General features: G+C 34.4%; 1 protein-coding gene across 2 annotated transcripts; it reads left to right on the forward strand.

Moving 5' to 3' along the window:
- The first annotated feature begins 1984 nt into the window (after positions 1 to 1984).
- LOC112521402 (DEAD-box ATP-dependent RNA helicase 37-like) lies at positions 1985 to 7366 on the forward strand. Of its 2 annotated transcripts, XM_025130244.1 has the most exons (7): positions 1985 to 2047; positions 2514 to 3437; positions 3677 to 3760; positions 4416 to 4658; positions 5432 to 5596; positions 5921 to 6034; positions 6761 to 7258. In XM_025130244.1, the coding sequence occupies exons 2-7, from the start codon at positions 2682 to 2684 to the stop codon at positions 7256 to 7258; spliced, it is 1860 nt and encodes a 619-aa protein (XP_024986012.1). In that variant the 5' UTR covers positions 1985 to 2047; positions 2514 to 2681. The 2 variants fall into 2 exon arrangements, with proteins under 2 accessions (XP_024986012.1, XP_024986021.1); XM_025130253.1 differs by lacking the exon at positions 1985 to 2047 and having other exon boundaries at positions 2429 to 3437; positions 6761 to 7366.
- Positions 7367 to 11894: the final 4528 nt, after the last annotated feature.

Consider the following 11894-nt stretch of genomic DNA (forward strand, 5'->3'; position numbering starts at 1 on the left):
TAATATGAGATTATTAATATTTAGTCAAAGTACAAATAATTAAATTCATAACAAAATGAAAATTATAAATTAAGATTAAAAAACACTGATTATTTAAACAATTAGAAAAAATTATCACTAAAACAAAATTAGGTTTATATGACGCAAAAAAAAAAGCGTTCTAATCCATTTTATAAGACTTAATTTATAGAACCAAAAAAATAAAATATTCTATTTAAAGGCGTTGCAATAAGTTTATAAGATGCTTTTGGGCATCCTAACAAGTTTTTAAGATAATTATAATACAAAACGTCACATTAACAATTTTATATGACACTTTTAAAAAGGTTTCTATAAAAACAAACGTCCTATAAGAAGAATGTTTTTGGGACACTTGATTTTTTTGGCGTCATATAAACCTAGTTTTGTTGTAGTGGTATTTTTCTTAATTGTTTGAATAATCATTGTTTTTATAATCTTAATTTATAATTTTTATTTTGTTGTTATTTTAATCATTTGTAGTTTGACTGTATATTAATAATTTCATGTTAACCAAACTTAATTTTCAATATTTTGCGCATATTTCAATTCCAACCCAAAATATATGTGAATTTATCTTGATTTCCTTTTTTTTTTTAAAACTGAGATTTTTTAACGCTATTTTTTTTGTGAATTTGATAGTTTCTAAATAAGTATAAAGATTTTTTATTCAATATGTATTTTAAGAAACCTGATTTGTGATTAGATATATAAAATACATTTTTAATAATAAAAAAAAACGCATTAAATTTTAGAGCGGATTACACTTTTGGTCCCTATAATTTGTTCAAAAACTGGTTAGTCATTGATAACGGTGTTAATTAACATGTTAAGTGGAGGGACCATGAGTGTTATGAAAATGAAAAGTTAGAGACCATCAGTGTAAATAGTTTGTTTTAAGTACCAAATTCAAAATTTGAGCAAACCAAAGGGATCACCAGTGTAATTCATTACTAATAATATAAATCAGTGTTGTAACATCCAAAATAGAGAATCTGTTGGATTAAATGTATTTTTGTTTTAGAAATTTTGACGTTTCATTCTCCGTTTTTATTTTTTTGGAGTCTCGGTAGATGAGACTAATACGAAGAGTACAAACATGCAATGATCAAAAAATCAAATGAAGACAAATGTAGAATTTAACAAACAACATTTAACACATTGATGACTATGACATTTGACAATGTTACAATTCACCTGTTTGGCAACAATCTTAAACAAATAATGTCAACATTTGACAACATACATACTTAAACAATGATATATCAACATGAGTATCGATTTAAAGAGAGTATGATACCAGTTTCTTTGACATAATTTATTTTAATTATAAAAATTTAATTACATTCAAGATTTTGTGTATATTTTTAATAAATACACATAATATTTCATTTTTTTATTCAATATTTTTTTAAAAAGTTAAATCAAGTTGTTGAAAATTTGTAATATTATTTCCAAATATAAAATTGATGAATCAAATTAATAATAAAATATTTAGGAATTTTGACACAATTAATTTATTTCTAAAAAATAGAATATCATAAAAATAAATATCAACTTTAACCACAAGGATCTGTCTGATTGGCTTGAGTTTGACTCCAAAGTTAAAATTACCAGTAGGTCTCAGATTCAAATTCAAGAAGTAATAAAAATCCCTATGTAGCCACGAAAGTTCAAATGCAGTGACTCCGCGACTATTTGCAAAGTAAATGATCGTTTTGAGATTAGTCGGCTCGTATAACGGATTGAATATCCAGGTTAATAATAATAAAAAAAACTTAAAATAATTCAATTTCTAGCATAAAGATTTTTTTCAAGAAAAGAAAAGAAATTGTTTTTGCTTAGTTTCAAAATCTAATCGCACGACAGCATCTCTTAATCCTATATTTTCGATTCATTGTCCCAATTCTCTCTCTATCTCAAATATAGGCCCTTCCCCCTTTATTAGGGTTTCTGATTCCTCCTACAATTCTGCATTCTCTCCCTCCGCCATTGATACATTCTTTCCAAGAGAATTCCTTTATCCCAGGTTCTTCTTTCCTCTTTCCCTTTGTGGGTTTTTGATTATTTATCTCTCATGTTTATATGTATCGGTGTTGTTTTTATGTATATCTGTCTTTGGAGCGAATCATTCTGCATAATGCTCGCTCTCATTGCACCTAAACTCCCTCTTTCTGTAAATTTTCTGTATTTTGCTTTTCATATCCGCGGTTTCTAATTATCTGTATTCGTTTGAATCCGTCTTTGTTGATAGGTATACCACTTGATTTCATCCAGATTTTCGAATTTCGTTTTATCTCATTTGTTTTAGTATTTTTTAGCAACTTTTTGATAGTATAATATATGAATATTGTTTAGATTTGTTGGTTGATTTATGCGATTCTGCATGATATGATGTTCTTCTAAATGCAATTTTCTTTACATTTAGCTAACTCGAGCTGATATGACGTATCTTGCTACAATGTTGATGTTTTTTTTTGTTTCAATGTGCTCAGGAATTGATCTGTGTGTTAAAGGTTGCAGCCTTTTGAACGTCTGGTGTCAAAAGCAACCTGCAAGCAACTATTTTGGTATTTATTGGTTTGGGTTAAGAGAATTGCCTTCTGATTTTTGGTTTTTGGGATATTAATTTCCGGTAAGGTTGAGGATTATCTTTGTATATCATGAGAACTTCGTGGGCTGATGCTGTGGATAATGCAGCTTCAGGCTCTGACGGTTATGGGGTTGGTGGGACTTCAGGGGATTCCCATAGACCTGCATATGTTCCACCTCATCTTCGTAACAGGCCACCCACTCCCGACCCAATGGTTGGCCAGGCGACATCAAATAATGGGCCGCCACCCATTAATGATAGGTTAGGATACAGTGGTCAGACAAGTGGGTCAAGGTGGGCTGGTCCCAGGTCTGAGTATGGTAGACCAGGATATGGTAGCGGCGGCGGTCGTGGTGGTCGAGGTGGTTGGGGAAATAGAGGTGGTAGTTGGGGTGGTAGAGAATTGGAGGCCAATCCATTTGGTAATGATGATGTTGATGATCCTGCAGAAATTGCATCAGAGCAAGAAAATAGTGGTATTAATTTTGATGCTTATGAAGATATTCCTGTGGAGACCAGTGGGGTTAACGTACCACCTCCAGTTAATACATTTGCAGAAATAGACTTAGGGGAAGCTCTAAATCTTAACATTAGGAGGTGCAAATATTTCCGCCCAACCCCTGTTCAACGGTACACGATTCCCATTTCTCTGGCAGGACGAGATCTGATGGCTTGTGCTCAGACTGGCTCAGGGAAGACAGCTGCCTTTTGCTTTCCCATAATCAGTGGGATTATGAGGGGCCCATCTGTACAAAGACCACCTTGTTTTAGGACAGTCTTTCCCCTTGCTCTCATTCTATCTCCTACAAGGGAGCTCTCTTGTCAGGTTTGATTCATGGCCAAGTATTTTTGAAGTATAATATTTATATACGGAAAATACCCACGGACACTCCTCACCTTTGGTGAGGTTTGAACCGTTGACCTCCTGGGAGGTCGGGCTCAGCCGGTAATCAGTGTACGGTTCAGCCAACAACACTTTGGTATTAATGGCTATTTCATAGAGGGGTTTTAAGAGTATTGGCATTTTACTTATTCAATGTCTCTGTATGTTTTAACTATGTGCAGATACATGTGGAAGCTCGAAAGTTTGCTTACCAGACTGGTGTCAAGGTGGTAGTTGTTTATGGAGGAGCACCGATTAATCAACAGGTAAATATGACTCGAGGGTAAATATTTGCGTCTATATTTGTGTGATAAATGGTTATCTGTTCGTTGATTCTATTGCCTTCTATTTATGCCTTTTGTATTATAGACGATATAATCTTTAGTAGGGGCATGTTAAATGAGAACCATATTTTGAGGATATGAGAACCAACTATTCATGATGAATGTCGCGATAGATATTTATCATGAAACTTATTCATGCATATTTGGGCAGGGTACTTTTTCTAATTTCTTAAGAAAAATGCATGATATCATGAATAATGAAAATACATGATATTCATGAATATTAATGGTTATTCATCATGAATAATACATTAAATAGTTGGTTCCCTGATTCTCAAAATATTTATGGTTCTCATATGAACTTTCTCATCTTTAGTAATACATCCATTAAAGTAAGCTTGCTCCTGTCAAAAGAAGAGAACTGGATAAAAAAACAGAATAATACTTTAAAATCATCAACCATAAGTGAAGACCATTTTCTTGCAATCTAAATCATGCCCCACATCCAACAATCTGCCGTTGCTTGAATTTTGGTTTTGTATATGTTTAAACATTTGCTCAATTCTGGTTTTCCATCTGCTCTATTTCTATCATTCATCGCCTTTGGTGTAACTGATGGCATCTGATGCATGGGCAGTTACGAGAGCTTGAGAGAGGAGTTGATATTCTTGTGGCGACTCCTGGAAGATTAGTTGATTTGCTGGAGAGAGCAAAAGTTTCATTGCAAATGATAAGGTATTTAGCTCTTGATGAGGCAGATCGGATGTTGGATATGGGATTTGAGCCTCAAATAAGGAAGATAGTGGAACAAACGGACATGCCGCCACCCGGTGGAAGACAAACAATGTTGTTTAGTGCTACATTTCCTAGAGAAATCCAGGTTAGTTGGTTCCCCTTAATTTGAATTGTCTCGTATACACACACAAACACATTTTCTGTAAGAGTGCGTTTAGTATGCAGACAGAACCTGATGGATTTAGACTGTAAAAGACAGGATAGGCGAGAGTGAGGTTGGCGGGTGAAAGAATTTTGAAAGGTTTTAGGGTTTTAATTTGACATGGTAGTTTAGTAATTTATCAATCTTGTCCCATCTTTTTGGTTTTTGTTCTACCTATTTTGGTGGGACAGAAAAAGAAATGCATTTTTGTTCCCATAAAGGTCATGCTAAACGTGGTACAACAAGTTTTTGTACTGTCCCGTCCTGTCCAATGTACCAAACGTGCCTAAGATAACAAGATGAATATACTTGAGTGTGTAAAGCTTTTCAATCTAAATCCATGTATGAAAACCAAGAAGCAAACACACCAAATGATTTATCAAATACCGAGTTATTTCTTGGAAGATTTGGCTAACCACCCTGTGCTGTTCTTGAACAAGATTGTTTTAAAGCAACTCTTGCACCCACAAGCATGAAACGTTTCAAACCTTCTGGTTGGTAGAAGCATTCAAAGCTTTCATCAACTTCATGTTGAAATTTTTGCTCATTTTCTTGCATCAGAATTAACAATTCATTGTATCGTCATCGCATATGTTACTCCAATACTTGTTGAATATGACCACATTCTGATTGCTTATTTCCCTGATAATAATATGGTATGTTCTGTCGCATTATAATTTGTTTTGGGTAATGTTTTTTTTTAATGAATTCTGCAGAGACTGGCATCTGATTTTCTTTCAAATTACATATTTCTGACTGTCGGTCGTGTTGGTTCAAGTACTGATTTGATTGTCCAAAGGGTGGAATTTGTTCAAGAAACTGATAAGAGAAGCCATCTTATGGACCTTCTCCATGCACAAATGGATAATGGATCTGGCAAGGTATGACTGTACACTTTTTATGCATTCAGATCTCCATACGACGATTATATAGATGATTACAATTGCTTGTAATGTAGGGGCAGGTCCAAATGAGAAACGTAAATATTTTTGAGAACCTAGGGAACACTTGCTTTACGAATAACCCTAAAATATTCATTAATATTGTTCACCTCAGTATCTATCACAATATTCATCATGAATAATTGCTTTTTAGGTTCTCAAAATATTTATGGATCTCATTTGAACCGGCCCCTTGTAATGTAATCTTTGCTGTAGCATAAACGTTAGCATCAGATTGATGTTTGTTTTGATACTTATTTGCAGCAACCTCTTACACTCGTGTTTGTTGAGACAAAGAAGGGAGCCGATTCACTTGAATATTGGCTATGTGGTAACGGGTTTCCAGCTACTACTATTCATGGTGACAGAACACAGCCGGTAATTTTGAATTTTCGTTTTCACATTTTGTCCAAGATTGCTCATTCTTGCAAGCTTACTAACCATTGAGCCCAAACCGTACCAATATCTTAACCTTGCTCGGATAATCAACCTTGTTTTGTGCTTGTGAAGCTTTCTGACAAACAAGCTCGTAAGTTGTCACAAGCTGGCTTGGCTTGGCTATGTTTAGCCAACCTTGAGCTTATTAAAAAAAGCGGTTTGGTTTGCCATCAACTAACTTATCGGAATGCTACTTGAAATAGCGTTTCAATAAGCTACAGGAGCTTTTTTCCACTTTGTTCCAATTATGCCCTTAGTGCATTACCTAAATGACCAAAAACTTTCTTAAAAAAACCAAAGTATCTTCTATTCATTTTTATCGACTTGCTATTATTATTTATTAGAATTATTATTACAATAATTGGAATTATATTATTATTATTATTATTCTATTAAAACATAACAATTAATTACTTATCTTAATCTGATGAAGTGTATTAGTGATTTGTTTTAATTATATTATGTAATGTTAGAATTGAGTAATTTCTAATATGTTCTTTTGGTCATTTCCCATTTGTCAGCTATCTTTAACAACTAGTTTTTACCAAACGTGAGTAGTTTTCTGGCTGGTTTTTCAGTCGAGAGCTAACTTATCAGCTAGTTTGCAAAACGTAGCCCAAGTAGAATATTGCTCGTCTTCTGATTTTGTTGGTGAATTGGCTGCAGGAAAGGGAGCTAGCTTTGCGATCGTTTAAGAGTGGAAAGACGCCAATTCTGGTTGCAACAGATGTGGCAGCTCGTGGTCTTGATATCCCACATGTTTCTCACGTGGTCAACTTCGACCTCCCAAATGACATTGACGACTACGTCCACCGGATAGGACGGACAGGACGAGCTGGCAAGACGGGATTAGCCACAGCCTTCTTTAACGAGAACAATATGTCGCTAGCAAAACCGCTAGCAGATTTGATGCAAGAAGCTAATCAAGAAGTACCACAGTGGCTCACTCGTTATGCCAGCCGGGCGGCTTATGGTGGTGGTGGTGGCAAGAACAGACGCTCAGGAGGACGTTTTGGTGGCCGTGACTTCCGAAAGGAAAGCTCCTTCAACAGGGGTGGCAATGGAGGCGGCATGGATTACTACGGTGGTGGTGGTGGTGGTGGATATAGCGGGTATGGTGGTGGAGGGTATGGTGGGGCTGGAGCACCCAGTGCCTGGGATTAGTCTTTTTTTTTTCTCCAACTATGTAACCTTTTTCTCAGGGATTAAGAATTATGGTGTGGAAATTTTGTTCAGTTGACAGATGATTATATCATTCTCTCTCTCTCAACAATCAAAACCAAATACTCCCAACAAACAATGGCTTAATCTAAAGCCATGCTTTATTAACTTGTACATTATGTAGTATAAATCATAATCTAGCTCTAAGTTTTGCCATTTTTACCCTTTTAGAACCAAAACAAACCGAGCGTATATGGGACAGTATCTAATTGATGTGTAACTGATAATGTCTAGCTGATGTGGCACTCTAAGAGGTATGTAAGCCAATATTTAACTTATGTAGAGTTGAGGATGTTTGGTCGATGTGAGACTTCGAGAGGATGTTAAATGTTGCCTTGAAAACCGTTGTGAAAGAATGTGTTGAGTACCTTGGTGGGCGCCAAATGCCAACTTTGATACCGTGTTTCATTTTTCTTACGTCCTTCCATCTTATTGTGATCGACTTTTATGAATATTTTTTTGAAACGATATACAGTTGAGTAGAAACAAAAGCTCTAAAATTAAACCACGACCCTTAAGTTTAATTTTAGAGCGTATATGTATGTTTTTAATCATCAAAAATAGAATTAAAGAAAAGAAATACAAATAATTCTCGAAAATCAATTTCTTCAAGTATTTCTAAACACAAAATATGAATAATAATATCTACATCAATATTATCTAACAATATATGACCAAGAGGTTGTTTACCTCTTAATAGTTCCATTAAGAGCCAACCTCTAAATCGTTAAGAGGTGAATCTTGTTTGACAAAAGATAGTCTGTCTCTTAATAGTTCTAAAATCTTCTGAATGATTTTGTATCCTGGATCTTCCTTAACCATTAAAAGCCCTAATTTCATTGTATACAATTACCAAATAATTATATTTCATTTTGCAATATATCATGAGAGTCTCTTAATCATTCTGACCACTTAATCATTCTGCACCAAACCATTTAGCAATTGCCAAACATCCCCCAAGTATGGGGTTAAAGGACTTAACAAATCCTTTGACCTTGTGGTACTTGTGGTATATGTTGCAATTTGAATACATTTTTTGGAGATGCAAAAAAGTTCCACAAATTTAGTTTTGAGGCCACAAACCCAACACCGAATTTCCGTTTGGTTTCGATTTATTATGTGTATTTGGGGTTTTGAACAACACAAAGGTTCAAAAAAAAAAAAAAAAAAACCAAATAAAGTAATGAACTTTATTCAACGATAATCAAGTATGTGACGCTAACCAACAACTACTGTGGAAAACAAATAAGATCACAAGCACAATGCTCAATCAACTAAAGAACTTTGAAAATGCACAAAACACAAAGATTTACGTGGTTCCAAGACGGTATGGTGACGTACATCCACAGGGAAGAGGATGAGCTTTTATTGATAAAGAATACCTGAACATCTAAGAGAAATTACAAACCGAACACTAAATTGTGTATAATTCATCTCAATATTTTCTATACTCAAACTAGGGCTTCTAAGCTCTCAATTTAGTTCTCTATACCATGGTGGATCTCAAGGGGTTATTTATACTAATTCATAGGTGGAATCCCAGCTTGATCCGAATACTAAGGGGGCATTTGGTTCGTCGGAATCTATTGAATCTGATGGAATTGAAATGGTCAATTCCGTTGACCAATGTCCTTGTGCATCACTATAGCTTATTGCTTGCTCTTGTTAATATTGTTTCATGTATGCCTCTGACATCTAATATAGTTATTGTAAGGCTATTGCAGATTTCACCAATTCCCGACTCTACTGATATATTACATGGAAGGGGTATGTTGCATGGCTTACTTCAATTTAACTTTATCTTTGGACGCATTTAGTATACAACGAAAAAGATACCCCGAACATGGCCAAATATATAGTATGTGTTTTGGTATTGGTGTGTTGTTGGAATTTATGTTTTTATCACGTCGTTCATTTAAAGCCGTTGTGAGAGGAGATCTTTTAGTTACTTTGAGTCTGAGATCCATCTATTGGCATATTACTCACACACCAACGGCCAACACATGCATCTGGAACAGGGTTTTAACTAAATAAAAAGCACTAAATGTCCATATGGATTTAAAAAGCACTGTCCATATGTAATTTAGCTAAATAACCCATATGCAAGTGTTTGACTATCTGCTGAATGCTCTAAATGTCCTTGAATATATGCAAAATAAAGGGATATTGTCGACCTCATTCAAGTTATCTGAGTAAGTTAGACAGATGTGCCGCTAGCTAGCTTAGATGTAATCCTAATAGTTGTTATAGGATTAACTAGCTAAACAACCTTCACATAATTCATGTAAGGGATCCTCTCTACCCCAAGGGATATTATAGAGGCTGTTTCCATGAAGACCCTAACTTGCAGAACAAAGAGAGAAATCATGTGAGTAAGATATAAGTGAGAGTGTGCAAACAAGCAATCAGACAATGTTCACTTATATCACTGAGATGGTTAAACCGATAATTAATAGAGTAGTTTAACAACATCAAGATTAATTTGTAACACCAACTGACCAACTTCTCTAACCTGTTATGAAATCTCTGTAAGTTTGCCAGGTTACTTGGGTACACAAAAGAAGCCATCAAATCGCTCACACAAGCAGTTGACGTATTATGCATCATTCATGGAACAACTAGTCAGTTCATGAAGGACCCTGTCATTAAATGGAAGACACACGAGTAGAAGCTTCATTCGAACTCTCATCTACAGATGCTTAGACTGATTATGCTGAGGGATTAACATCATTCAGTAACATCCATCTGGATTTGCTATTTTAGGTACTTGTTTCTATAAACTTTAGAAGTTTGTTCTATGAAGCTAGCAGTAAATTTTACATTTTGCCATTGTTGCCTGTAAATTGTTTTTTTTTTTGTTTACTACTTAACACATTGTGGCCTCCAAGACATTAATCAACACAAAATTGTTGTCGATTGTAAACGCAAGATCAAGTATCTCATGATCGTAGACGTAGTTGTTGAAACTATGAGTGTGAAGTACTCTTTCGCATTGTCTGATGCGAGTACCTTCACTTTGGAATGTAATTGAATTTTTAAACCATGTATTAGAAACTTTCAAAACATATGTCCAACCTCTGACTTTTCTTTCATAAAGAAATACCCAATAAACCCGAGTATCATCAACCACAAATGATGCAAATCACCATGTGCTAGAAATATTTTTTTAATTCGTGAAGACCCTTCCGATCATCGTCAACTAAATAAAATAAAGTTGCAGGTTTATAAAGTATAAAAGAATAAATAAACCTGGTATGATTTGTCGATTGACATATTTGATAATGATCGAGAAGATGTAAGATAGGTCTCAAATTGTTTTAAAAGATAGATAAAACTAGGATGGTCTGATAGATATTTTAATAGAATTGGGTTCCAGTGAGAAAGAAAGTTAAGGTGAGAAGCGTAAGAAGAGATCTTCACTTTTAGATACACATTAGGACGAGATGTACCAGATTAAATCCCCGTATCAAGCACGATTCATGAGTAAGTTTGAGATTAAAGGTGATTAAGAGTCCAGATTTCTTCTTACACTTCTTTTTTTTAACTCTTATTCTCATATGATGCTTTGCTTATTATAATGAAATATAAGTGGATAGAAAAACTTTTGTGGTTGAAGGGGAAACACATGACTATATTTATTTATTGGCAACTTGGACTAACCAGTCACCGATAAATATATAAAAAAACTTAATAATTTTACCAACCCTATTGACTATTTTTTAATTTTTTAAATAAAATATATTCATAAAAAATTTCAACCTATTTAAAAATAAAAAAAACAAAAAAAACAACCGTTATGGTTTTTATAAGACTGATAAACAACTCATAAATTTAGACCCGACGTGTCTTCATCTTTTGAAAACAGTTAAGATATACCAAAAATTAATTATAAAAAGTATGGTTTTTGTAGTATTAAGAAACAACTCGTAAATTTATACTCGGCATGTCTTTACTTTTTGGAAACGATCGGTGACATCTTCATTCTTAATATTATCATGTGCTGCTTTTTTATTGGACAAATGAGGGTTTTTTTGGTTGATGAACCAATTCCAGATGAAACTTTTTGTTTCAATTTTTTTCCGTATCCATACTAAGTAGTGAAGCAATGAACTGTAATATGTAAATGAAAGTTCGAATAAAGATCAACAACTTTTCAGAATGCTAAATATGTAAACGCCAATAAGTAATCAATAATATAATGGCTAAGGTGCCGTTTACCAAACGCTTACCCTGGTAAGCGGTTACCAAGTCACTTTACTTTACTAGATCATATGGCAAGGACTAAAAATCTTATCTGGTAAGAGCAAAAGCAATAATCGAGAGTCTTACTCGGTAAGTGATGACGATGACTCTTACCGTGGTTAGCGCTTACCGGGATAAGTTGTTGCATACGATGCCTTTTAGTGAATAAAATCTTACCCAGTAAGTAAGCGACAGTGTCGAATTTTACCGGTAAGTGCTTACCGGATAAATGTTTAGGTAAACGACCCCTAAATAAATATGTAAATCAACTAATAGCTAATCTGATCAAACTGAGCCATCTACTTTTTTCGTTTCTCGTCGAGTTGATTGAGCCATT

This window comes from Cynara cardunculus, assembly GCF_001531365.2.
Source record: "Cynara cardunculus var. scolymus isolate 2C chromosome LG 1, CcrdV1, whole genome shotgun sequence".
In the NCBI taxonomy this organism is placed as follows: domain Eukaryota; kingdom Viridiplantae; phylum Streptophyta; class Magnoliopsida; order Asterales; family Asteraceae; genus Cynara; species Cynara cardunculus.

Excerpts from the sequence above, each read along its gene's own strand:
- LOC112521402 (XM_025130244.1), top strand. The coding sequence starts at position 2,682 with ATGAGAACTTCGTGGGCTGATGCTGTGGATAATGCAGCTTCAGGCTCT. Across the intron at positions 3,438-3,676 it reads CAAGGGAGCTCTCTTGTCAG|ATACATGTGGAAGCTCGAAA; the intron begins GTTTGATTCATG and ends AACTATGTGCAG. Across the intron at positions 6,035-6,760 it reads ATGGTGACAGAACACAGCCG|GAAAGGGAGCTAGCTTTGCG; the intron begins GTAATTTTGAAT and ends AATTGGCTGCAG.